Source organism: Falco biarmicus, chromosome 3 (assembly GCF_023638135.1).
Source record: "Falco biarmicus isolate bFalBia1 chromosome 3, bFalBia1.pri, whole genome shotgun sequence".
NCBI lineage: Eukaryota > Metazoa > Chordata > Aves > Falconiformes > Falconidae > Falco > Falco biarmicus.
Genome location: NC_079290.1, coordinates 115,114,334 through 115,141,740, shown reverse-complemented (window position 1 = coordinate 115,141,740; position 27,407 = coordinate 115,114,334). Strand labels below are relative to the sequence as shown.

The 27,407-nt window shown below is 52.9% G+C and overlaps 1 protein-coding gene across 1 annotated transcript in view; it reads right to left on the bottom strand.

Annotated features, from left to right (window-relative positions):
• Positions 1-22,419, bottom strand: part of SLC9A1 (solute carrier family 9 member A1) — a 31,491-nt gene extending 9,072 nt beyond the window's left edge. The window contains exon 1 of the mRNA XM_056332798.1: positions 21,963-22,419. Within this exon, the coding sequence (XP_056188773.1) occupies positions 21,963-22,278 (316 nt within the window). The 5' untranslated portion in view covers positions 22,279-22,419. The remainder of the gene's footprint in view (positions 1-21,962) is intronic.
• Between the last annotated feature and the right edge of the window lie 4,988 nt (positions 22,420-27,407).

Here is a 27,407-nt window from a genome sequence, read left to right as displayed (position 1 = left end):
CAGCTCCCAGTCCTCCCTGCACTCTTACTGTGCCTCGGTTTCTCCTTCTAACCCCTTTCCTCCCTAAGCTGTAAAGTGAAAACTGCAGCTTCACCAGACCCACATACCCTGGCATTGCTTCATTTCAGGCCAGAAAATAACAGCGAGTCCCAGTTCAACAGTCAGCAGCCTCCCTCTGGGCACCCCAAGGTCCCTCGGTGGACCCCCAGGCTGCCGCGACAGCCATGTGCAGCACAGGCGGTTCTCACAACCCAAGCTGTTGCTGGCTCCAGCTCTTCCATCGCAGCTACTAATCCCAGGCGCATGTAGGCACTGGCATTTACCTCCTGTCAGACAGCAGCCTGCCCACCGAGCGCCATACAGCCAGCGTGCCAGGCGCTGGCAGGAGGCAGCAGCGCAGTGCCTGTCCCCAGGTGCCCCTGACGCAGGGGACAGGGAGGGGAGCTGGTGCTCAGCAGGTTTGAGGATGCAATTGGAACGGCTCCTTGTTCCCCTTCCTGCAGCTACAGGAGCAAGCTGGGAGGTTTCCTACGGCCAGCCGCAGCAATGCCTGCCTTCCCTGCAGGTAGGGCCGCTCCCGGGCACGGAGCAGGGACAGGACATATCCTCACAGTGCAGGGCTGTTCCTTGGGGTGCAAGGCAAGAGGGAACTCTTTCCCCTTTTTGAATCACAGCACAACCCCAAATGCAGATCTTCGAGCCAGCCGTGACCCACTGGGATGACATCCATCCACCAAACACCCCACGGCCTCGGCAACACGAGCATCTGCTTGCCAGGTCAGGCAGGCAGCACGATGCCAACCAAAGCAGCACTTCAGCCATCACACTGATACCCACAGAAGGATTTTGGGTTCCCTGGATCCTCTCCCAGGCTTTATAATTATTATTTTGAAATGAGGCACATTTGTTCCCTGGCAAGGGAAGCTGTTTAAATTAAGGAACTCTTCCTTGGCATCCCATGTTCCTCTGTTCCTTCCGGCCGGGCAGCTGTGCCATCTGCACATCGTTTCACAACAGATTAAACCCCCCTCCTCCCTAACGAGCCACCATCCCCCTGATGATCCAGAGCTGCTCTGTGCTGCAGTGAGCCCCACCGTCCCCCCGGCCCCGCCAAGCCTGCAGGGACCACATCTGTGCCGTGGTGCCAGCTCATCCCTCCTCCACCTGCGCAGCTGAGTGGGGAAGGTGCCAGATGAATCCAGCTCCAATGGGAGAAGCAGCTGCTTTCACAATCCCTCCTTAAGGATGGGCACTGAGTCAGCGACCAGCCACGGCCACACACAGGTCCCCAAGGGCAGGACTAGACCTCAAATTGCTACCTGAGCTGCTGGTGCTGGCTTCGGCATGGGCCAGCCCAGCACTGCAGAGGCCGGAGGGTTCATCACACCCAAGGCTCCATGCAGGTCCAGCAGCACCATTCCAGCAGTGCCCAGGCAGCTCTGTGGGGTCTCGGGTGCTGGAGTGATGTGGGAAGGAGTCTGGGTTCTACGTTGCCTTTGTGGCAGCAGCACCGATCTCTGAGCAAATTGCTCTGTGGCCTTCAGGTTCGGGCATGAGGGGAAGCCAGGAGGAGATGGGAAGCGTCTGAGCTTTCTCCCAGTACTCTCCCAATGTCCAGCCACCTGCATTTAGGGGCCTCCTGGTCTGGATGCAGTTCCTGATTTACCCCCACAGGATTTTTCTTCTGTCTCTGATCCCCCCGGAGCCCAGACAAGTGCTGAGCACCACAAGGTAGCCCTGGTGGGGACCTCTCCATGGGAGGGGAGGTGAGAATTCCTTTTCCAGGCACAGCTCATGCAAACACCGTGAACAACCGGCCCTTCCAGCACACCGGGCAATTGCCCATCTCAGCATATGCCAGCCCTGGCCAGAATAAGGTTTAAAGCCACACAAGCAGCGAGAAGCCTGCAGCAAATCAGTTTTCGCTTGCTAAGTACGTTCAATCATGAATAAAACACAAACACTGACAATTAAGCATCTCTCACTTCTTCCCCACAGGCCCCAGGATCCCATCAAACTGGAACATTCGCGTGCTGATGTGAATTCAATGTTTTAGAGCCTTTTTGTAAGGCCCTAAAAATACACTCACACGGGCTGCATTTTAATTATGCCTTTGATTTCACTGAATCTCAGGCATTTTTTGCTCCCTGCTTTCTCCGCTCAGTATTTTTAGAGCACTGGAAAGCTCATTGGTACCAATCTGTTGCTGGGATCCTGCTGGGATCCTGCTCTGAGTGCCAGGCCAGCATCCCACTTCGGGGTGCAGGTGATTAATAGAAAGAAATGCTCTCGCCACAGGGGTGATGCCAGGCAGGGGCAAACAGGTCTGATCCCAGCTCTGTGCCTGAATTTCTCTCCCAGAGGAAGAGGGATGTTGCAGCAGGATGCTGGGTGATGAAGATGCCTAGCCATGAATGCATCTGGGGGCAGCGGGAAGGGTAATAATTTTTGATAATAGCCATAATACCAATACTACTACCAATTAAAAACAACTTTAATAACCCCCAGGCTCCTGTTCAAGGTCGCTTTGGTAAAAGGTTATTTGCCGAGCAGGTAGCTGTGCTGCTTGCCTGCTCAGGTACCTACTGCTGCCACCCACCTGTCCCCAGATGTGGTGACCCTGCTGGAAACTGGAACTCATCTACCACAGTGGTTGCTGCAAATCCTCTGCCGCCTGCACAAACCCAGGATGAGCCAGGAGGCATGGGGGGCACAGCAAGACCCCCAGCGCTCCTTCGTTTTCCTCTGTTAAGCAGCAAGGACTTCTTGCTGCAGCAGAAGGGCAGGAAACAGCACCTGAGAGGTCCCTCTGGTTGGGAGGGCTGCACCAGCCGCACGGGAAGCGCTTCCCTAAGAAGCAAGGAGCAGTCACTGAGAGGCAGTGCCTGCACCAGGCGTACGAGTCTCCCAGCACGCTGCTGCCTGCACACCCTGAATAAACAAATGATGTGGAAGCAGAGGGGATGAGGCAGCTGGTCTCTGGCACATCCATGTCTGGAGGACAAGCAGAGATGTGCAGGAGTGGACAGGCAAGCACATGGAGCAGCTTTTCCCATGGAGAAACACCCACTGGGTTTCAGCTGGTTTTCCTGAATGCCACCAGGGGGGAAGCCCCTTGAGACCCCACTTCCCTGAGAGTGACCCACAACCCCCAAATCACCAGCATGGGGCATACACAGTCACCCAAGTTTCTTCCCTTGGAAAACAATCTCCATGAGAGCAGTTCCCCTATCAACAGCATCAACCACCACCGAAACTATTAAAAGCAAGACAAGTTGAGTAAACATCAACCCCAAGAGCTTGAGCAAACAAGGAAAAGGAAATCCAGAAGTTAATAGTTCCCATTAAAACAGCTTCTCGTCCACATCACGCACCATGGCTTGCATGTGCCCAGCAAAGCGACCATGGGGATCGCTCTCCACTGGTGGTCAGCTCTTCCCTGGGTTAGGGCAGAAAGGAGCTGGGGACCGGCTTTCCAATTTTAGCCGCAGCCTAAGCACTTGAAGGACAAGGGGAAATCATCATTCTCCAAATTAAAGGCATTTTGGACAAGGAAAGCTGTTGCAAGGTGATGCCTGTGCTGCAAAATTTTACTCTGCAGTTTCTGATCACCAGTTGCCTTCATTTTGGTGTCAGCACATTTGCACAGGGCCATTTCTACCCAAGTGCAGGCCACCAGGAATTTTCCTCCACTAACTTCAGCGGTGCAAGAACCACCGGTGTCTGTTGGATTGTGCAGCAAGGCAGATTATTTCTCCCCCCTGTCCATAAAACAAGCTTGTATTTTGGAGGCTGTGGAAGCTGAACGAAGACACCCGAGCACGGCCCCAGCACTGCAAGCCATGTTCAGTCTCCAGATTTTGCAAGGCCCCGTCCTCACCCCAGCAAACACAAGGGTTCCCATTTCAGCTGCGAAAGGTTTGTTCCCACCCTACCAAGGGGGAGCCAGGCTGCTCTTCTCAAGGCCCTGGCTGCTATCAGATGCAGTGCCATGTAAATATTTACTCCCAACCAAACAGCTTGGGAAAGACTCTGACCTACGTGTGGTTTTTTCCTTCCTCGGCTGTATCTGGGTTACCGCAGCCCTGGCGCATGGGCCGGATGCTGTGCCTGGCGTTACATAAGCTCCATCCAGCAGCATTTGCTCCTTCACTGCTTAATGACTCAAAAGCCACCATATCTGATCTATTTCCATTCTCAGCCTGGGTGGGAAGAGCCTGAAGGGATAAGGAGGAAAGAAACATGGAGGGCAGGGTGCTGGGCACCCACCCACACCCAGCACACCCACCCCGGGGGACAGCTGCTGGCAAAATGAGCTGGGTCCCCACAGCAGCATTTGCCTGAGGCGATGCTTCCTGCGCTGCAGATAAAGTAGAGGTGATCTACATGCCCCGAGCTGCTCACAGCAATTTGGAAACCCTTCCTCAAGGCCAGAAGGGGATGATTTGTAGCTCTCAAACCAACAGCAGCTCTTGAGGTGGCTCCAGTACTGGGAACCTACTGCAAAAGGGAGCAAGGAACATTCCCCTTTGCTCAGCCCAGTCTCATCCCACAACAGAAAGCTCTGAGGACCACAGGCTCTGTGTCCTACAGCATCTATATGGTCCCCTCCCTCCCCGCCCGATGGCATTTGCCTGTCCCACCCATGCAGGACTTCTTTCCCTTCCCATCACTTTGGTCGCTGCAATACAGCTCCATATGGCATGGGACCAAAGTCAGGCTTAGTCAGAGCTCTGGCAGCACTCCCCTAATTTTAAAGACCTCTCTCAAAGCAGTGTGGAAGAAACGTTTTAATCAAACACTTCAAAAGAACACATGATGGAAGAAAGGAGGCAAAACCTTCACGCATTTCCCTGCTCCAGGCCAGGTCTGGGAGACAGCTATATCTCCCACTCTGGGGACATTGCTGGATTTGGAGCTGTAAGAGTCCTTGCAATCCCCATGGCCCTGAAAAATACTGGTGTTAAGAGGTAATAATAATAATAAAATATTAAAAAATTTAAAATATTGTTTATATATACCTATATAAAAATATATATATAATGTCAATGCTGGAGGTAACTTGCACCATAAGGTAGTGTCAGCCCTGGGGACTACGGGAACCCCCAGGCCTCAGAGCTGCCATGCACTGGTCCCCACGAGCCAGTCCCCACAGCTGGGATTGCCACCAGCCATCACATCCTCCCAAAGCTGCAGGCTGAATTTGGCTGGGGTTAACATCCCCTCCTTTCACAGGAGTAAAAGAAATATGAAGGAAGAAGGAAGAAAACACACTTGGTGTTTGAGCTGGAGCCTGGTAAACAGGGAGAGGAAGGAGGGAGGGGAGCACGTGGTGTGGCTGGAAGGGCTTGGCACGTTTACGGTTAAGCGGGATGCTCCTGCAGCTTCACCCTGGCTTCCCAAGCGCCCACGCATGGGGAACATTGCAGGAAAGCCAGGCTGCTTCCAGGAAGAGCCTGTTAGCTAAGAGGAGGCACAAGAAACGAGAACGGTTACAAAAACGCCCCATCCTCCCAGGCTTCACAAGTTTATTAGAGCAGCTGCAGGCTCCAGCAGGCAGGCGGCAGCCCCGAGAGAGAAATTACACAATTATTAACCAGGGATTAGATAGCTCTTCCACCCCCTGGATGATTTTTTCTGAAAGGAGGTAGGTGGGGGGGTTAGTAAGCCCCCTGGGTGATGCTCGTTGCAGCCCTAGAGACCCACGGGTGCTTGTTTGGGCTGCAGGGTAGGACTGAGCAGCTGCGTGGCTTGGGTGCATAGCATGCTGCCGTGCTGGAAAAGCCCTGGGAGAAGGCACAGGGTCCGGGAAGGAGGTGGCGAGGGGGAGCAGGCATGCTCAGAAGGGCTGCCCTTCTGAAGGACACTGCAGAGAGCACTGGCTGAAGGAAACGTGCTATCTCAGCTGCACCAGGGCCCCTCCAAAGGCCACTTTAACCCTTTAGGATACCAGTCTGGCAGGGTCCAGGTGGGCCATACAGAGATGCAGCAGCCCTGTGTCATCAGCAAACCCACCGACCTGGTGGCAAGGGATGTGGGCAGGTGTGGACACCCTCCCATGCTCCCGTGTGACACAGGGACCACGGAGAACCCTGACACATGGATGCTTTGGTGGATGAGCTACAAAGTCACTGATGTGTCACCAGCCGTGGGGACTAGTCATCTGCAAAGCCGTTACCCAGCACCACCCCCCTTCTTTCTCTGCTTACCAGAAACACTGGGGCAAGGAGGAGGGCTGGGACTGGGCTCCAGGGTCTGCAAAGCACTGAGACCACTGTGACCTGGCTTTCATGCTCTGCGTTTTGGGGTGGTAGAGGGTCAAGGATGTGGCGCTAAGCCCCAGCAGGGTTAAAGCTCTGTAAGGATGGTGACGCAGGAACAGAATGTTTTCCAACCAGCTCCCAGGGGAAGATCTATCTCAGGCTCCCAAATTTTGGCTACAGCTTCTCTCCATTTATCCCCCTTCCTCCTAAAAAAGGTGCTAGATTTCTCTCTTTCCCTGCCTGACCATCAGCCACTTCTGCAGCTGCCCAAAGATCAGCCAGGCTTTGCCCATTGCTGGTGGCCTCCAGCACAACCCTTGTGGGATGTCTCATAGCGGCTCGAAGCACGTCTCAGCCCTGCTGTGCAGTCTCCCTTGTAAAACGGAGCCAAATCCATCGACCTGCCTGCAAAGACAGGGAGTGAGAAGCCTGGGGAAGGGCGTGCAGGAGAGCTGCCTGCACCCAGCACTGGCACAGGTAGCAGATGTAATGGGGAAGTCTCGAGGGAAGGGGATGAAAATTGAACTTGCTAGAAAGGAATTAAATAGCTGGTGATTTACACCTAAAAATAGAGCGAGGCCATGGCTCATGTCACCCTGCAAGGGGCGGTGGTAAAACCACGATACTTAAATTACATCCATTGCGTCTCACAAGCTCCAACGTCACCACCTGCCCTGAACCTCCAGCCCTACCGAGCCCAAACGCAGCTCGCTCCAGCAGCCGCTCCACTGGGACAGCACGTGTGGGGCCCTGCCGCACCTTTGGCTTCATCAAACTCTTTTCTGCTTTACCACAGAGCAGGCAGGGTTTTAATGCAGGTCCAGGTCTCCCGAGTGCTCTCCCGCAGCTCTCTTCGGACTGATTTCAGTAATTTGAGTTAGTTGGGGCAACCTTTAGAGAAGCATCCAGCAGCCTCAATGTCCAAAATGGAAAAGCTTTGATTTTTTACCCCAAAATGACATTTTCTGGTTAGAATTTGGTGGATTTTTTTTAAAGATACAGGTACAGAAAGAGCTCTTAAGCAAAACAATTTCCTCCAGATCAAACCAAATGCTTCATTCAAGCCTCATTATTTTCGTGCCGCTAATTACGAAGAAAAGCCAAGAACCAGGAAGGTAATTAATTTATACTGCTTTTTGTGACTCACTGAGTTAATGCAGATACCACACGGGCCGCACAGCCGGCATTCACCCAAACCTTGCTCTGGGCTTGGTGTGCAAAGCAAGCACAGGGAAGGAAGGGAAAAGTAAGACATCCAGCTCTAATTTCGGGGATCACTCTTCTGCACCACAGCCACCCAGGGGCAGGGGGCTGTAACCAGCCTGATGCTCAGGACTCGGGTTAAAATCCACGAGCATCCCTGGGTCCCCACAAGGTCTGTCCACCTAAGGCAAGGTTCCCAGCACTGCCTGGCTGCGATCGTGACCAACTCCCAGACCTCAGTTCTGAGCTGGATTGCACACAACACCCCTACAAGTCACGTCGCTGCAGTCAATAGCCATTAAGATCCGTTGCTAGTTGCCGAAGGTACGGGTTTATTTTCTCTCGGTGCGACATTACCATCCCCTTTGCCTACAGACTTTGCTTAAACAGCTGGGTCCCACCTTGCAGCTGCTGAATTGCTCCTTGTTTTCCCTCTCTTCCCCCCATACTGCAAACAAACTGGGGGCAAATGGAAAGAGTTTCCTGTGATAGGAGACCGGGAGCCGCCTGGTACAGCCTCTAGCTCACTCAATCTCATGTATTCAGCCCTAACGCCTACAGCGAGGCAAGCCTGCATGAGAAGGTGACCTGCCTGGACCCTGCCTGCTTTGCAGAAGATAACAGTGTTGATAGCATCGGGCCAGCCCACAAATGAGTCAAAACGTGAAAGCTACAGAACAAAAAGCAGACATCAGGTACCAGCATTCAACAGCCGCGCTGCAGCTTAGCCAGTCAGGCAAGGCAACCGATAACTTGCACTGGCCTGGCCCTTGCAGACCTTGCAAGGACTCGTGCAAACCAGCTTGGTCAAGCTCTTAAAGTACAGGCACATTAACAAAAGCAGGTAACCCTGTTAGTGCAGCATCGCAGTGTCAGGGAAGAGCCCTTCATCCCATGCAAAGGGCAGATGGCTTCTTGGCATCTCTATTGCCAGGAGAGGCTGGTGAGGGGGTTGCAGCAGGGCTGCGATGCCTGACAGTTTCCCAGTTGCACCATTCTCCTGCAGCAGCAGTTTGCAGCCAGTTCCCCTGGCAGGCACCAAGTAAATCTTCTGATGGGAGGGGAGACAAGTCTACACCCTGCACCCCTGAGGCAGCTGCAGAAAGCAGACATGCACTTGCCTTTCCCAGATCTCACTGTCCCCTGGGGACCTTTGGGAAGCAAAGCCCATACCCCAGAATAGGATAAACAGAGAATAAGCTGCAGCCAGAGCCTTCCTCCTCAGGAGGATGCTGACAGCTCCCCACACCCCGCGCACATGAGGGATGGATGCCAGGACATCAGCAGGAGCGATGCTGGTCTGGCACTCTGCAAGGTCAAGGGGCCAAGGAGAAGACAGTTCAGAGCTGGTCTGCGTACAAGGCTGTGCTGTTTCACACCTGGAGCCTTTCAGAGAGCATTTATTTAAAGCCGTTTCACACATTTTAACTGCTAGGATAAGAAACAGTCATGGGGACTGGTGATAATGGGAATGGGTCCGGCATGCTGTCAAACCTGCCATTACAGCCAGGAGGGGAGGGTGAGTAGGTGGGTACCGCTCGCCGAGCTGTGCTGCCCGCAAGCCCCTGTGCAGACAGCCGTAGTCACGGCAGGGCAAGGGCAAAGCCTCTTCTGGTACCTCAGTGCCGGCAGCAACCAGCAACCGTCATGTAGGAATGTGCCTCTAATCCTCACCATTGTGCCAGGGCCCTGCCTTCCACCTGCTCAGCACCCCCCAGGGCTGCTAGCTCCACAGAGGGCTGTACCAGCCGTGGCAGGCATTGCCTGGCTCCACAGGGATGCAGGGGTGCCAAACTTCACACCCTGTCAACGCAGCCCCTCCCAGCCACGGCCAACGTCAGCAGAGAAATACCCAAGGATGATGATGGCACTAGTAGGAAAGCACAACGTTACCCCTTTTGTGTAGGGCTGGATTCAGAGATGCAGAAAGGTCCCAAAAAGATAAGCAGCCTGGGGAACACAACCAAAGGCGTCGCTGCATCCTGCAGCAGCTGGAGTCATGAGCTGCATGCAGATGAGCCCAGCTGCCTAACTGCCCTGACACCCCCCCAGAAGCAAAACGCTCCCCTTGGTAAGGGAAAGCTCATTTTCTGCACCCAAAGCCCTGCTGGAAGGTCGCAGGGGAGGAGGATGCTGCGCTGCAGCCAAGTGAAACGCAGGTGTCGCGGGACGTCGATGGCAGTGCTGCAGTGCTGCAAAGCGGGAGGAGGATGCAACAATCCCCGACGCGCAGGAGTGCTGTGAATCATCTGCAGGCACCCTGGATATCAGCCTGCCAGGATGGGCGGACCCCCCTTGCAGAAAGCTGCTGTTTACACTTATAAACAAGCTGTTTACGCAGCCCAAGAGAAGTTCAACGATAACAAGGACAGATCTCTTCCTTGGGGCCCAATCCAGGCTCAGCACAACTCACCCCTCCAGCACAAAGCTGGGGAAGGGGGTGCTGCTCCTTCATTTGCAGTTTGCCTGGTCAGCTATTCCCCTATCCAAAGGGGCTGTGTCCCTCTCCCTTCCCAAGCACCCAGTATGGGACAACTCATGGAAGCCCACCAAAACCTTTGCATGGTCCAACACCCACGCCGGGTGGTTGGTTAGCTTTTCCCTGCAGCTCTGCAAACCAGACAGCAAATGTTCATGCCGCTGAGCCTGCAACTTTGCAGACAAGCGCCAAACAGCCAGCAGCAATTCCTCCCAATTAAACCTTGCTGCCCTGACCCAGAAGGTCTGGTCAGCCAAGCGAGCCAGCGACAGCCTGAGTGCTGCCTAATTCTCCCCCTCCTCCCCCCAACTCTATAAGATACACTAATTAATTAAGATCAACCCAAACTAAACAGTTGGCTCTGCTGTGCTGCGTGGAGCAGCTTGCAGCAAACTCTTAATTTGGGCGCTGGCATCAGTGGGAAAGAGACTCGCCCTGCTCCCCATCTGCACCGCTCCAACTTATGTTTCCATTTGCCTTAGGCTAAGCTTTCAGTTAGGCTTAGGTTTAGAAACCAGCCTGCCCAGGGTTCCAGTCCAGCCAAGACCTCCCTACAGAGCTGGCCCTGACCTGGGGCACCCACTGCAAGAGCCACGTTTGGGGGAGACCCGTGTCCAGGAAAACCTCCCAGAAAACTTCCCTAAAACTGGCAGAGAAGTGCCAGGTTGCAGCTGTCCTCACAGCAGGGCAGGGCAGGGCAGGGCAGGAATGTTCCCTGCCTCCCTGATTCACCTGCCCCTGATTCAGCCGGTGACTTGCAGGCCAGCCCTAAAAAGCCCATTTTTCAGAAAGCAGCAGCACAGGGGCAGGCTCTTGGCAGCTCACAGGGAGCATCCACGCAGGCAGATGTCCCCGAGGGTTCACACTGTGGGAGATGATCATCACAACAGCAGGCTTTTGGGACCAATATCCTGCTCTGACCAGGCTGGGATGGACCACAGCCTGCCCCTTGCCCAGTGGCACCTTGGCTGGGTTGAGAGAGCGCTGTGGAACGCTACGGGGAGGACAGGGAGGACAGCATCTGCCTCCCGGGAAAAGAAGGTGCCCATATGCTACCATAACGTGCCGTGACGGCAATCCACAGACAGGGGCATTTAGTAGAAACACTTGAGTATTTTTTTTTTCCAACAGCAGGGAGAACCGATGCAGCAAAAGCACGTACCCTCATTTTATCTCTGAAGCACTCACAAGAAATTAACAGATCAATTGGGAGTCTTTTGTAGAGCTGGTATTAATTTCCTCCCAGCTGTAAAAAGGAAATGAGAGACATAAGACATCAAATGGACTTGCCCAAGTCCCCAAGTGAATGGTGTGAGAGCTGGTGTGAGAATCAGCAGCTCCCAATTTCCAGTCCTATGTTTAGATAATGCTTCTCCTTCAAGCCAGAAGAAAAGCCAAGGACACTCTGCAAGAAATGCAGATATTAAGAAAGACCTAATTGCTATTAAAGACTGATAAACCTTTGGCACCTTGGACTGTCACCCAACAGCTACAGCATTTCAAGTAGGGAGGAAAACATGGAGCCAAATGGAGATGCTGCTGGAGCAAGCAGTGGTGGCATGGGACACTTCAAGGTTTGGTCCCAATCACATCTTGAAGAAACCTCTTCCAGATCCAGCTGTGCACAGCTGTGAGCAAAGCAGCTCTCCTCCACCTCTCTCCAGCTCCAGAGCTGCCCCATGACAAAATGCTGCAAAACCCAAGGTTCTCCTCTGAAGGAGCTTTGAGAAACCAGTCAAGGGTTAGGCGCTACGTGCCAACCTGGCTATTAAAAGTCTCCGGTGACTTGCGGGTACTCTAGTGACCTCGATCCCCGCTGACTACATTCCTCTAACTGGCACATTACAAGGCCACTCCCAAACCACAGGTTATGATTAGCAAACCTGTTTAAAGCCTTCAGGCATGCTCCATGCACAGTTTTTCTAAGGTGGGACCACATGAATATTTACCAGCTTGTGACATTCACTCAGCAGGAGCTGGGCATGCAGGTACAGAAGCACATGGGGACAAACTGCCACGCAAATTTCTGCTGTTGCTGCTCCAAGACTCATTTAGACTTTTTTCCATCATCTCTGGATGGGTGCATCCCACAGCCAAGCCAGTAAAGCTGGGCTCTTCCTGGCACAGGCCATTTACCCTGGAAAACCAAGTCTTCTATAGGACAACAGCATCCTCATCTAGGTTCAGATCCTTCAAAAGTATCAGAACAGAGACAGCAGCTGGACTTGAGCATTTTGAGGAGGCCTAATAAGAGAAGGTCTAGAAAAATTGCTCCAGCTCCAGGGAAAGGGGCCAGGAGCTAAACATAACTCCCAGCCACGCTCTTCCCAGATTGCTTCAGCTGTGACACTGGATGCCACGGATAGCTAGGCTAGGAGGGGTCAGTGCGGCATGTCTGCCTCAAGCTGGGAGATTTCTATACTAAAATCCTCCCAGTTACTTTCTGCACGGTGCAAAGCGAAACTCCATGCTGCTTAATGCAGATATTGAATTGCTCTGGAGCAGAAGGTACCCAAGGCAATGTGAAGAGATGGCACCTGGTCACCCAAAATAAGGCTCCTGTTGCTCTCTCAACTCCTGGCTCTCAAGCACATGGCAACACATTTAATGCATGGTTCCTGCTGGCCCTTGAAGCCTCAGGAAGAGTTAAAGCTGAGCCAGCCCAAGGTGACCACAGACAAACTCCGCAGGCAGAGCAATGCCAATCGCCCTTCCCAGGAAGGGCAGATTTCCTACCGGGAACACGGGCAGGAAAGACAAACAAAAGCTTTTCAGGAAATAACCTGTTGGTCTCCACTCTGACAGGAGGGAGGAGGTAATTGCAATTATCACTGATTACTACCGGGCTTTGCAAACCAGACAAAGCAACACCCACCACTCAGCACACGCCGGAGGTGACTTGAGAGCCAACGCAGTCACCTTCACTTCTTCCCCAGCTTTCGGCACGAGCTGCCAGCACGCTCTTACCCCACTGGCTGAGCCCAGCATGGCGAGAGCCTGGAGCTGGAGAACCATCCCCATCAGATGCCATTTCAGGCTTCCAGCATCCCCCCTCAGCCAGAACGCAGGCGATGCTATTTCACACCCAGCCAAGCTAACAGAAGAGCTCCTGGGAGCAGATGCTCGCACTCCAGGAGAGAAAGCACCCAGGAGAGAGAGAGAGAGAGTAATGCACCCCCCAGGGATGGAGGCTGCCATGGGAAAGCACTCCCAAGGGAAACTGAGGCACTAGCAGGGCTGGATACACCAGCTCTTCTCTTTAATGGCCTGTGCATGCTTAAATCTATGCCTGTGGCACTTCTGCTACTAAAATCTCCAGCAGCAGGGTGGGAAGCTGCCTTCTCTCCAAATCCATCATTAAGATTTCGCATGTCATGACTCCAAAATGCAGAATAATTCCAGGCACTGAAAAAAACCTGCTGCAAAAGGGAGTCTGCTTCTGCAAATGTGTGTCATGCAGGCTTGATAAATAGAGGTGAATTACTTCCCTACCAGCACCTTCTATTAAGCAGAATTTAAGAGCTGTCCCTTGAGGTTGATTGTATTGCGACTTTCTGGAGACAAAGACCACTGATCCTATGACGTTTATGAGTCACCCTTGGGCAACCCAAGGAAACGTGTTTGTTCTCTTCTAATTACAAAAAGTACTTTGCCTTCTCCAACCTTCCGCTCAGGGATCTCAAAACATCACCCCAACCTTAAATGAGCCTTTGGTCAGTCCCGCCCCTATCAAATCCATCACACAGGTGGGTCAAGCTGTCTTGGGAAGGAACCCCAAGCTATGGGGTGACGTATCACCAAAGGTGACACACCACCAAATTTATTCTCACTACTCCACTCCAAGCAATGATCAATCTTTGATCTCGCCTTTTCTGACAAACACACAGCAACGTGTGTGTGCATGCCCATCTGTAAAACTTTTAATTTCATTTCTTCCTTCTCAAGCAGAAACACATGTGTTCTGCCCGAGGAAAGGCAGAAGAACAAAATATGACAAGATAGCCATCCCTCAATTAACACACAACTGGAAGACATTGGAAAATTAGAAAGATAAGCAAGATATAAACCGCCATGTAGAATAGATGGCAATCGCACAGCTTGCCTAAGGGGGTACATCAGCTGGCACTGTGAAGTGAGAGGACCAAGCACCGATATTTGGTTCAAGTCACACCATTGCCACAGTTTCCCTGCTCCTCTGCTATTCCCTTTGAAGCCGGCCAGCCCAGATTTCAAAACACCGAGGTTGTTATCAAGCCTACACCAGCAGCTTTGAGCCCTGATGGGCAAGAAGAAACTGAAGACGACCCAGGCAGGCCAGCAAAGCCAGCGTAGGGGAGAGGTGTAACCCAGCTCCATCTCTGCTCAGCAAGGCTGTGTTTTCACAGACTATTCTGGATGGATATCAGTTTTTATTTGAACAAATTAAGCCTTGGGGACCGAAAGGAGGAAAAAAAAAAAATCAAATGTTTACGAGGCAGTTGCAGTAATTCATCCTCATAATTGTTTACTTTTAAAGTTTCCTCTCTCGGTACCCACAGCTCCAACGATGCTCCAGCCAAAGACCAACTCCTTCACGACGCAGGGACAGTCTCTACAGCCTTCACTACCTCTGCAGTCTGCAGCCAAAACCCAGGACTTGCATGAGGGAAAAGGGAAAGGGTTATGCTAATGAAATACTCTTTTGCAAGCCTAACAAGCTTCTAGTTTATACAAATGCCATTGAGATGTCTGTCTGTCTTCTGCAGAGGAGAGGCTCCAGTCCCTCGGTGCCACAGGTTTACACACTTGTAACCCAAAGAACGACCCTCCCCCCTTCCCTCCACCACCACCCATTTTCCCCTTCTCCCACATATAATTCTCAAACCCTGAAGGACTCTATTTAGCCATACTAATTGCAGACAAAAGACGTGTTCTCCACCCCACTAATTCCCAAGGGAACGCCAGCACCTCTGGGTATCGTGCATAAGCCACGGCTGGGTGCTTAGGCAATTTGGGACAGAATACATGAACCAAACAGGACAAATATCAGCACGTTCTGCTCCCACCCCACAAACCACCGCAGCTCTGTTGGAGGGTTCAGGGGAAGGACAACTTCATGGCATCTCCCCAAAAGTCAGGCCAGCACCCACCTGCTGCAGGACTCAACAAGTCAATGCCCACATCCCAAATTCCACCTGCAGACACTGCAGGAAGCCAACCCATCCCTCATCCCCAGTATCAGGTGTCCAAACCTTCATTAATAAATGGGATGAAACAACAGCTTCCGTTGCTGAGTGGCTTCAAGGTCCAAAAAGCAGAACCAGGCACCGCTGTGGGTGACAGGGTCCCTGCAGGGAGCAAAGCCATGGCTGCAAACCAAGTGTAATTCTGCTTTAATGGACATTAAGGCTCACCAGGGAGGCATGGGCTGTGATGACAGACATGTTCAGCTTTTCCCACTCCATCAACCATCCCGTATTTCACAGCAGGAACCTTTCACTCTTCCAGCCCTAATTAATCTAACGGTTTTCTCAGATCCATGGAGGGAACAGTTTGGATGGTTTTTTGCTCAGACACCAGCAATGGGCAGAACAGGGAGGGAAAAAAAATGCCATGGCTGTTCCTTCTGAGATGGCAAAGCAGAGAGAAAGGGAAACCACAGCACGCGTTTGGATCATTCCCCAATAAGGAAGTGGGAACGCAACAAGTCTGCATTAGAAGAGACTGTTTAAATTATCATGGCAATTTACACTTTTGCGGCACCAGCTGAAAACGGGGAAATGTCTGGGGTGATCTCAAACCACACGCCACTTTGGTACCTGCAGCCCACACATGAAATAAGCTGGGGCTGCCACTTGTGAGCGGGTAGGTTTTAAGACAAGCGTTTCCCTCTGGCTCAGCAACAGAATCCGCATCAACCAGTCCCATGGTTCCAGCTGAAACAGCCCATGAAACCTCTGGAAGCCCTTCCCACCAGCCAAGCTTTGCTGACAGAGAGGGACTTTTCACAAGGGCATGTAGCAATAGGAGAAGGGGTAATGGCTTTAAGCTGGAAGAGGGTAGATTTAGATGAGATACTAGGGATAAATTCTTTACTGTGAGGGTGATGAGGCGCTGGACAGGTTGCCCCGAGCAGCTGTGGGTGCCCCATCCCTGGCAGTGTTCAAAGCCAGGTTGGACGGGGCTTGGAGCAATCTGGTCTAGCAGGAGGTGCCCCTGCCCAGGGCAGGGGGGTGGAACTAGCTGGGCTTTAAGGGCCCTTCCAACCCAAACCCTTCTGTGACGGCCATCCCCAGCGAAGCCTGCCCAGCACAGCCCTGCCTGGTGCTCTAGAGAAGCCAACGCTGCAGTGGCAGAAGGGCAACAGAGATAACCTCTGGCACGCCCATCCTGTATGTCAGACACACGTATTTCCAACATGATGATGAAGGCTGGGGTGACACACATCTTTCCCATCCCCTTTACAAGCCTTTCAAGTCTCACCGCAGTGGTCTCCCCATGCTGGTGGCTTTGCTCTGGCGTGTTTCTGCTGCATCTGGTCTCAAGACCCACTTCTCACATCCTATGCCACCACAACACGTTTCCGACCCTGCTTATCACCCCTTGCCCAAACAAACCCTTGAGTCCCTCAACTCACAGGGACCTCTGGGATGACCCCTCCAAAAGCCCTTGTTTCAGGGGAGGGATGGGGGCTGCTAAAAGCATTTGACAAGCACCCAAGTTTTTAGCACCCAAACCTCGCTGCCAGCCAGCTGTCACCAGCCTCTAAAAATGTTTCTCTGGCAATTTTAAAATTGTCCCTGTTCTTTTGTGCACAGAAGCCACCCTGCCATGCCCAGAGCCTCTGTGAGGCTCCACAACCCCACTTGCATCTGTCATGTCTTGCTCTTCTCTTCCCAGCTCCTATCACCAGCCCGCAGGCACCGGGAACTTCCTTAATCTTGTTCCTCCCCAGACACCTGCAGTGATGGGGACAGTCGGTACTGCCCAAAGGCAAGCACTGCTGCAGGAGCAGCACTGAACTCCAGAGCCTGACACCAGGATACCCAGTGCCCGGTGCCCGGTAAACCAGGCTGAGATGTGTCACCAAAAAACCCTCAAAGCAGCAATGTGTCCCCACATAACACACTGCCACCCACAGCTCTGGGCTCCCTTTCTGCTCGCTTAGCACAGACTCTTGCTTTCCACCAACCAGCCCCACAATCACACGGTGGTGATTTTTCTGGAAGCACCAGGTTGGCGCTGGCTGCCGTCAGACGGTCTGGAGGGAGGGGGAACACCTCAGACAACTTCCCTGACCCAGACACATGAAAAAGCTGAGCGCTGTGAAAGAAGGACAAAGAGACAGAGCAATGACTCAGTGATTGCTACAGGCTCCAATCCCAACCGGAGTACGGCATCAGGCAGCTAGCTAGTGTCTTAACGCGCATCAATGAGCAAAAGCAGGGTAGGAGAGCTCAGCCGTGAAGTAGTGCCTTGCAGGGACCCTCTGAGCAGTCTCTGGCATGGACATGTAAGAAATCAAGTCCCCGTGTATTGGGTCTGGCTGAGATGGAGTTAATTTTCCCCATAGCAGCTCTCATAGTGCTGTGCTTTGTATTGGTAGCTAGAAAGGTGGTGATAACACACCAGTGTTTCGGTTACAGCTGAGCAGTGCTCGCACAGCATCAAGGCTGTCTCTCCAACACTTCCCCCTTACCAGTAGGTTGGGGATGAGCAAGATCCTGGGAGGGGACATAGTCAGGAAAGCTGACCCAAACTGACCGCAGTGATATGCCATACCATATGATGTCTGCTCAGCAATAAAAGCTGAGAGAAAGGAGAAGAGGTGGGGGCATTTATTACTAGGTTTGTCTTCCAGAGCAACTGCTACACGTACTGAAGCCCTGCTTCCCAGGAAGTGGCTGGACATCGCCTGCTGATGGAAAGTAAGAATAAATCTTTTGGTTTGCTTCCATGCATGGTCTTTGCTTTTGCTTTATTAAACTGCCTTTAATCTCTACCCATGAGGTTTTTATTCACCCCCTGTCCTGCTCAGGAGGGGAGCGACAGAGTGGCTTGGTGGGCATGTGGCATCCAGTCAAGGTCAACCCACCACATCCCACTACATGCTTGAGCTGCAAGTTGGAATGGCCAGAATGCTCCAAAGAAGCTGGGAAGCTCTCAGATGCTGAAGAGCCATTTGGTGCAGACAGACGGCCCCACAGACAGACAACAGGGCATGCTTCGATCAAAGGCAGCTCCTAATGCAGGATGGAAATATGACTGCTGTGCGTTTCCACTTCAGAAGGTAAGGCCTGAGATGTGCTTTGGAGACACAGGTAACCCCAACTCTTCCCCAAGGTGGATAAGAGCTGGCAGCTTGCAATAAAGCTCTGGCTACCAGGCCTCAGCAAAGGGACTGCAAAGGGACCACTGTGTCCACACAGCCAGCAAAGGGACTGATAACCACAACCCACTATTTACATTCCTGAGTCACTCCTTCCCCTGAAATGGAAATGCGTTTACAGTTGGACCTGGATCCCACTGAACATCTCCCGGAGCCACATGAGCCGAAAGGTCAGTCCGCAGAGTCAGGAAACCAGGTTCTTGTGCTGAGAAATCCCCAGCCCTTCCCTACCGCTCCTCAGGGCATGGCGCAAAGGAAACCCTTACAATATCCTTGCAAAACCTTGGACACAGGCACAGAAGATTTCTGATTTGGTTGTTTTACAAAGGTCTGACCTTCTGCAGCTACGCAACAGGTTGAGACAAAGTCTGGTTGCAACCCTCAGCCGCAAACCCTTCTCCACTTTTACTGGCAAAGTTGAGCCACCTCCAGATGTGGTCTGCATGCAGCTGGTGGGGCTTTGGAAAGGCATGGTTGTGGCTATCCCTCACCCCCTCTTCTCCTACACAGTCTTAAAATACCACGTGAGTATTAAGTAAAGCAGCCAGCACCAGCCTTCCCCTTCTCTACCAGGATTAACAAAGCAGAAACAGCCCACACCCACAGGACACCCTGGGGTGACAAGTCCCTCTGTCCCAGAAAGCCACCCCCTGTCAGGTGGTAAATCCTCCAGGAACCAACATCCTTTGAGGCATTTTACAAAAACTACATCAAGAGAGGAAGGGCTCAACTCACACCTTTGATCCTCCAAATTCATAGTTAGGGCTGCTGGGGAGAGGGAAGGGACAACGCCGGGACTCATTTAAGCCTCAAAAGCTGTTTAAAGCATCAAGAGTGACGAGGGGAAACTGAACAACAGGACCAGGGTCAGGCTGCATCTCCTGGCCTGGAGAAGAGCTCTGTAACCACTTCGGAGTTCCTCTACATGGTCACTCCGCAGTATGCTAGCAGATGACACCCGTAAGCCATTCACAGGGTTGAAGACTCAGTTTCGCAGCAACATGTGGCTCAATCCCCAGCCCTAACCCAGAAAAGGGGCATCCAGAGCTGGAGAAGCCGGGGAAGGACAGTAAGGAGGTACTGAGCTGTCATGCACAGCCCACGCTGCACAAATTCCCCCTCTTGGAGAAAGGATGTTTGTCCCCTGCACCACAGAGTTTTGCAGGGTTATGGTGATGCATCAATTAAATGCACACTAGCAGGAGAGGTGGGGAGAGAGGAAGCGCCACAATTTCCTGTTCTGCTCATCAGCCCCCTTCCCCTCTACATGGAAACTGGATGCTCCAAACCCTCTCCAGTTAGGAAGCCTGGAGATGTGTATGCCTCATCTTGCCATCACAGGTTGTACTGCACACGCTTGCAGCGGTGCCTGGTTGTGTAAGAGCTATCCCTGGGTGAAAAAAAGCATATTTTGCTGCTCCCGAATGACATCCTCTGATCCAGGGTGGTATTGACGGGGCCAGTATTTAGACACCGAGCAGTGAGACATTTTTGCAGGTCATGCACAGAGGGAGCCTGAGTATTCAGCTGTACCAGCAACTTGGAAACTACGTGCCAAGACAACATGAACAAGCAACGCTATCCCCTTCAAAACCCTGGAGAGGAGGCCAAAGAGAAGGATGCCCCAGGACTGCTTTGCTGTTGAAGCCCCTGTTAGAGGTGTAGGTAGCCTAAGGTACGGATTTTGACATAATCAGCATCCCTGGAGCTCTGCAGAGCACCTGCCATCTCCAAAGGACCCTTGCCAAACTTGCAAGGCAGCTCCTCCTAAAATATACCCCTTAAACACGCAGTCTTGCATAATACTTTTAACACGTAAGAACCGACGGTGCTCAGCTCACCGCCAGAAATAACTTTTCCTGCAGCACAAATGAGTCCTAACTTCAGGCAAGGGTGGCAGAAACAGCTTCACACAGCAACCCAGTGCAGTGCCGATGACAAAGGGTACCTGTGGGAGGGGGGCAGCCAGCGGGCAGTGATGCCCCTGTGCCCCCCACCATTTACGTCCCTGGGGAGCCGCTTTCTGCTGCCCATTCTGGTGCTTTCCAGCAGTGGTTTCTCAAAGCACACCCCAAGCAGGGCCGCAGGCCAATGCTGTTAGCCCCTCCTTTCTTTACCAGCTTCCGCACAGATACTTCTGATTTCATCACTCTTTGCTCTCCGAGGCAGGACTGAAAACGCAGTGCAATAGCCCCAAACAGCTAGCAGAGGTCGCTTAGCATGCACTGGGTAAGCCCTCGGAAAGGAGATTTCCTGGCTGTGTTTCCTATGGCAAGGTACCTTCTAGCTGAACGTGCCTTAGATCATTTTGGGCAAAGCCAGGAAAGGATAAACCCCACAGATCTCACCTAGTTCCACTCTGCCCCAACCACTTGTCTCCCAGACAGGCAGGAAGCCTCTGGGTCTGAAGTGTTTGCAGTCCTGCGCCTACACGTAAATAAAACACCCAGGAGGGATTGTGAAAATGGGGCTTTACCTGCCTACGCACGCTCACAGCAGGCTGGGAAGGGGATGAGGTATTTTTAGGAAAAGCTGGGCAGGGAGGATCTGAGCTCCTGGGGGTGTCTCGGACCCCACCAGGCCAGGCCAGGGCATGGTCTCCAACAGGCACCAGCTTAAAAAAGCTCCCAAAGCAAGATTTCAATCAGCAAGCTGGAGCACTCCTGTTAGCATTATTAAACCACTGATGGTAACTGAGGAGCAAAACGAAGGAACACAGAGCTCCCTTCCCTTCTGTCACCCACTTTAAGGCAGGGACAGGCAAACATTTCACCTGCCCTCTTGGCTTTATCGCCACTAATAGGACTGGGTCCAGCTCGACCTCTGCACTGCTGGAGGCTGGGTCCAGCACGCTGGTGCCAGTGAGTGTGGAGCAGTTACATCACATCACACGCTTTGGGGTAATTCGCTTGGTATTGATCCAGCTGCAGAAGTTTGGAAAACACTTTGTCACCAACCCCAGTGACTGATGCTTTCCCAGAGCGAGTCATTGTAACGGGTGACTTTTCCCAGCCCCCTGGCTCCGATGCTGTTATCTTTAATGCAGGAATCCTCAGCACGTTTTGCAGCAGAGGCAGCTGCCTACCCTGGTTTGCTGCGGAGTGGGAGGAAGGGGAGGCTGAAGCACTAGATTTTTAAGTGACTCTTCCAAGGTTACAAAAGGCATCTGTGGTTGAGAAAGGAAGCAAAGAAACAAACCAAACGCTTCCTCCCTGCTGCTGCCTGAGTGCCAAAGGGAGGAAAGCAAACCTGGTCCAAGTAGGAGATGGTCAGGGGTCAGGGAGCACCTTCAGCCCCGCTCCTGGAGAGCAAGATGAGCAAGCCCGTGCCGAGCAAAGGGGCTGGGGTGCCACTGCCCTGCCTGCCAGGCTGATGCTGGAGATCCAAGGTCGTGGGGAGAGGGTGCCTGGGGGGTCGAGTAGGATGTGCAGGGGAATTTGCCCTGGGATGCTTGGGGGCATCCCTCCCTGGGATGCTGGGGGCTGCCCGTCCCATTCAGCCGGGGGGTCCCACCCTGGGATGCCTAGAGGGCCCTCGTTGGGATGCTCAGGGTGCCTGCCCCATGAAGCCGGGGTCCCTCCCCGGGGGTGCTGGGAGGTCCCTCCAGGGTGCCCTCCCCCCAGGACCCCCCGCCACTCTGCCGACATACCCAGCTTCATGAGGCAGGCCAGGAGGATCCAGAGGGAGATCTCGAAGGGGATGCGGACGTGGGTGTAGTCGATGCCCAGGACGGGGAAGGCTTTGCGGGGCTTGGCGTGCCCCTCGCCCGAGCCGTTGGCCGGCTGCTTGTTCAGCGGCAGGATCTCCTGGGCCGAGGGGGGCGGCGCGGGGGTGAAGCCCCCGATCTGGTCCTCCGGCAGCCGGGCCGGCTGGCCCTGCGGGGGCTCGGAGCCCAGCGCGGGGTTGGCCTGCAGCCCCAGCAGCAGCAGGGCCCAGGGCAGGGCGCGCAGGGCCGCGGCGCCCATGGCGGCGGGGCGGGGGGCGGCGGGGGGGCTCGGGCGGGCGGCGGGGCCCGCCGGCGGCGTGGGGCAGGAGCCGCCCCGCCGACAGCCGGAGCGCAGCTGGGGCGGCCGCGGCGCCGGGGCTCATCCCACCGAGCGGCCGGGGCGGCCGCGGGGAGGAGGCAGGGGCGGAGGCAGCGCCTGCGGCGGCGGGAGGCGGGCGGGGGGGGCCGGGGAGGATGGGGCGGCCTGCGGGGCCCGGGGCCGCTGCGGGGAGGGGGATGCTGCTGGGGGGGGCTGCAAAGCGGGGTGCAGAGGGGGGTAGCGGGGGTGCTGCTGGAGGGGGCGGGCTCTGCAAAGTGGGGTGCGCGGGGGGAGCTGGGGGTGCTGGTGGAAGAGGGGGTGCCCTGCGAAGTTGGGTGCAGGGGGGAGCTGGGGGTGCTGGTGGAGGGGTGTGTCCTGCAAAGCGGGGTGCAGCGGGGAGCTGGGGGTGCTGGTGGAAGAGGGGGTGCTCTGCAAAGGTGGGTGCAGGGTGGAGCTGGGGGTGCTGGTGGGGGGGGCCCTGCAAAGCGGGGTGCAGAGGGGGGAGCAGGGGTGCTGGTGGAAGAGGGGGGGCCCTGCAAAGCGGGATGCAGAGGGGGGAGCTAGGGGTCCTGGTGGAAGAGGGGGTGCAGGGCAAAGGGGTTGCATGGAGGAGGGGATGCAATGCAAGATGGGGTGTGATGCCGGGGGGTGCAGTGCAAAGGGGGGAGCAGAGAAGTGGGAGTGTGCTACAGCAAGGTGAGATCCAACTATAAAGGGGATGCACAGAGGCAAGCAGTGGATGAGGGTGCAAGCCTTAGAGAGGTGCAAGGCAATATGGGGTGCAAGGAGACAAGGGGGTGCAAGGCAAAGAGGATATGCATGGAGGCACAGGGTGCTAATGTTGGATGCAAAGAGGCACGGGGCGGGGGGTGAAATGCAAGGAGGGGTGCACATAGATGGAGGGGTACGAGTCAAAGAGGCCCTAATGCAAGGGCAAGGGAGTCCGAAAGAAAGGGAGGGAAACAGGATCTGCAGACTGGCCTGGCAGGTGCCCGCTGCTGGAGGGGTGCAGTGGGGTGACACAGCAACACACCATGCCCAGCAGTGTGGGAGTGGCAGGGAGACCTCAGGTGCATGGCCCAGCCAGGCCTCACGGGGCCAGCAGAGCAGCCACCTGCCTCCTCTGTGTTTGAAGCTTGGAGAGGGACAGCCATGGTCTGCTGAGCCTCAGCGGTGGGATTTGTGGAGCAATGACTTCTAGGGGGATGGGCCTGGTGGGCATTGGCTGCTATTCTGGACCAACATGGTGCTGTAACCTCATCTGTGCTTGTTGGTACCATCATGCCCTTTGCATGGGTCAGCAGCGTAGTCTGAGTCACCAGGAAATCTGATAAGGCTCTAGTAAAACCACTGGAGTAGTGTGGGGGGGTTGCTCAGCACCGTGTGACTGGGCTCAGCCACCCTGATTTCTTGGCTCTGCTACCTACTTCCTGAGTGTCACGTGTGTGTGACTGGAGCAAGCAGAACCAGCGGGAGTTTTGAACTGATTTATTAGTTAAACTTCAGGGGGCAGAGGAGCCTTTTGGTGAAGATGCAGCCCCTAATCCTTGGAGTACTCTGCGGGGAAAGGCATAGGCCCTTGACATGTCACATGGTAGCTAAAACTCGAGCTTTGAAGGTTACACTTGCTGGTTTGCATTGGTTACATTTTTGTTTTAAGATGGTGTCAGCTCCCAAAGTGCTGGTGGTTGGACTCGCTCAGGGCAGGCTGCAGGGAATGTGGCCTTTCACCTTCCTGGCAGACAGGAGGGGAGCGCAGCAGCCTTGCTGCAGCTCTTTGGTGGAAATCATCAACAAACGTGACCCGTCAATTAAAGTGAATCATCAACGTGAGCAGGAACCAGCTAGGTGTGTCAATTCCTCTCTTCCGCTTGGTTATGTTCTGGATAGTCAAATTAATCTGTTTTAGCAATTAAACAAGAAATCCTGAGCATTTCTCATTTTGAAAGGGCTTAGTCATATCTGGGGGAGAAGCCTGATCCTAGACGACAGCAGTTGGTACTCGATTCAGCTGAAGCAGGACCGTGCACTGGCAGCATGCAGACAACTAGACTTGTTCAGGAAAAAACACTGGGGGGGGGGGGGGCGGTGTTTTCTTTCGGGAACGGTTCCTAGAAGCTAACACTGATACAATATTCCCATTAAATAATTGAGTCAGATTTTTCTGCCTCCTCTTGCCTGGATCAGTCACAACCTTAGTGGGTTTGTCTGAACCGGGTATTATATCTTTGCCAATGGGGGACGCAGCATCAGATTAACTCTTGCTACTTTGGCTGGTACGTTCCCAACTTGCTTGGCTGAATGCTACTGGCCGGACAAGGGCCTGGCAACCTATTGAACTCTGCAAAGGAGTTCAGTTGGTGCAAGTTCTTGACAAAGTGGAAAGATATTCCTGCTTACTCCGGATTGGGAGATGAGGACCTGGAGACATCCAGTTAAATCTGTGTTCCCAAATTAATCCATCAGCATTGCAGCACTCTGACAGTGGCAAATAATCCCAAACAGGGCCTTGGGGCTTGAGCTGCCTTGGGGCTTTTTGCAGTTATTTGTGTCTTCTGTGTTAGGAGAGCAGTCCAGTTACCTCCAGCTTTTCATGGCCCAGCTGAGATGCTCGCCGTGATTCTTGGAACTTGCACTGGGAGGGAGTGTAATTAGGATTAAGCTTCTTAACCTGCAAAGGGAGAGCAATACAACCACATGAACAGGCAGAGGGAGCTTTAAAAATGTCCCATCAAGCAAATTACATAAGTTACAATACACCAGAACTTACCCTGTTGTATCTTGGAGAGCAAAATCAGACTGTGTATATAGCTAAATTCATAATTGTCTTCCTTGGCCCCTGGAAATACTTCACACCTCCTGCACCTTGAGCAGCTGTGCAGCTTGGCACCTTCTCTGACCTAGACACCTGCATTCCCCCTGCTCATCCAGGCCATGCAAGTGTACAGAGCTTCATAACCCAGCACATGCTGCTGCAGTACCCAGCAAATGCCCAGTTATGTTCACATGTAAATCATGCAGAATTTGGCCTTTGTATTAAGAGAGTCCTCTATGAAGCTTTGCTATTCTGTTGTAGCTTTGATCAGAGGGTCTAAATATTTTCCAGCAGATGTTAATCTTCAAAAGCTAAACATCATTTACATTGCACAGGGAGGTAAACTCAGGAAGACGCCAAAGGGAAGTGTTTTCTGAAGTCGTGCAAGGAATCTGCAGCAGATTTGCTCAAAAAACCCAGGAGTGCAGATCTTGCTGTATATATATGGCTGTAGCCCACACTGGCTAGAAGAACGTGTCTGTATGTTTATAGTCCATTTCTATATTAGACCCAGATCTTTCTTTCTCATCCTCTGTGCATTTATTAGATAAAGATGAACTGGGGGGCACCACTACCTCTCTTCCCGTTTACACTTTGCCCCTGTTCCCCCATCCCCGCTTGTGATTGCTGAGCAAAGTGGGTGCAGGTCAGGCTTTCTCTCTCAAATGATTTTCTTTTTCTATTGTCTACCCCAATAGACAGCACAGTGAAGTAGGAAGTAGAGGATGCACGACTCTGAATTTTATTTCAGCTGCTCTAGTCCAACCACTTCAACCTGCAGACAAATCCTGCTCCAGCTCCAGTGCTTGCTGGCCAGATGTCTGCAGGACAAATGGTGTTGCTTCTCTCTCACAGAATAAGATCTGTCTATGAACCTGTGTACGTGCGTGCTGTGACTATGTAGCACGGGGTGTAAAAAATAATTTTTGTGTGTATGTTGTGTTCTTTTTACGCTGAATTTTCTATTTTTTCTGTGTATAGCACAGATCAAGGACAGGCATTAAAAAATGCCTTCTGCATGACTTAAATGGCTTTCCCTGTAAGAAAGGCAAGTCCAACTCTCAGGAAATTTCATCCCTTGTTCCCCGTGCCTTTCTTTGGACTGAAAACCCCACAGCCCTGTTTCAAGAGGATACTCTCCAAGGTGATGTTTATCCTGCAGGAGGTCAGGTGCTGGGAGGAGGATGCCTTGTTTACATTCCTCATCGTGCCTCCAGTTCCCTTTTAGATTGCAGGCAGGAACCTACAGCTCTTGTCCTTGTACCCCTGGTCCTGCTTGGCTTCAGTCACCATTACGTCTGTCCGTCACCAGCTTGGAAAAAAATCAAGCTCCTGTGCCCCAATTTTCTCTCCATCAGCAAGTAAAACTTACATGTCAAGGGCATCCAAAGCCTGCCTGATTTTCTATGTAGAGCTTTAGAACCCCATGAGGATGGCATCTGAGAAAAGAAGATAAAACCCCATTGTAAGGATGATAGTGATGTATCCCAGTTATTATTTGTTTAATTAAGAGTCTGGACAGATGCAGAGGCAACAATTAACAATTATCTTCCGTAAAGAACTTTGACAACAGCTGAATAAGTTAATAGGTTACGAGATGAAGACAAATCATTACAGCTAATGGGTGATCTGTCATTTATGAGTCTGGAGGTGTACGGGAGAGTCCTCACGCTTCCATGTAATATCTGATTTAAGGGGCTTTTTGTTCCTTCTGTTAACACAGAAGAGGCAAGTAGCAATTTTCTTTTGTTGTGCAGCTGGGATTATCTAGGAGCCATGGAATTAAGTTTTAAATCAAAACTGAAGCCATTATACTTTATTAATAGACTTTGGAATGTTTAATTGTGGAAATAAATTATGGAGGGATGAATTAATAACTTTTGATTTATTTTACACACACCCTCTTTTCAGAAGGGTGTGTTAAGATAATCAGGACTAGTGGAAATGCCAGTCTTGCCTTTGCCCTAAGGTCTGGTGGCAGGGTCCCCAGAGCCAGTGGCCGGGTGTGCTGGACAGCTGGAAAGGCAAGGTGAAGGGAAGGTTTTTGCAGACACTGCCACCCCCTGGCTCTTTCCAGAGAGTTTCCTGGGTTTTTTTCCCTTAAAAAACTTTGTCCAGCCTGCGGGAGCTGTGCACTTCACTTCTACGAACTGCTGGTAGAAAGACCAAACGCCGGCGGGCAGGGATCAGCTCTTCCGCAGGGACTCGGTCACAACCCGCTGCTTGGAGATCACGCTGCGGAGGCACTGGCCTG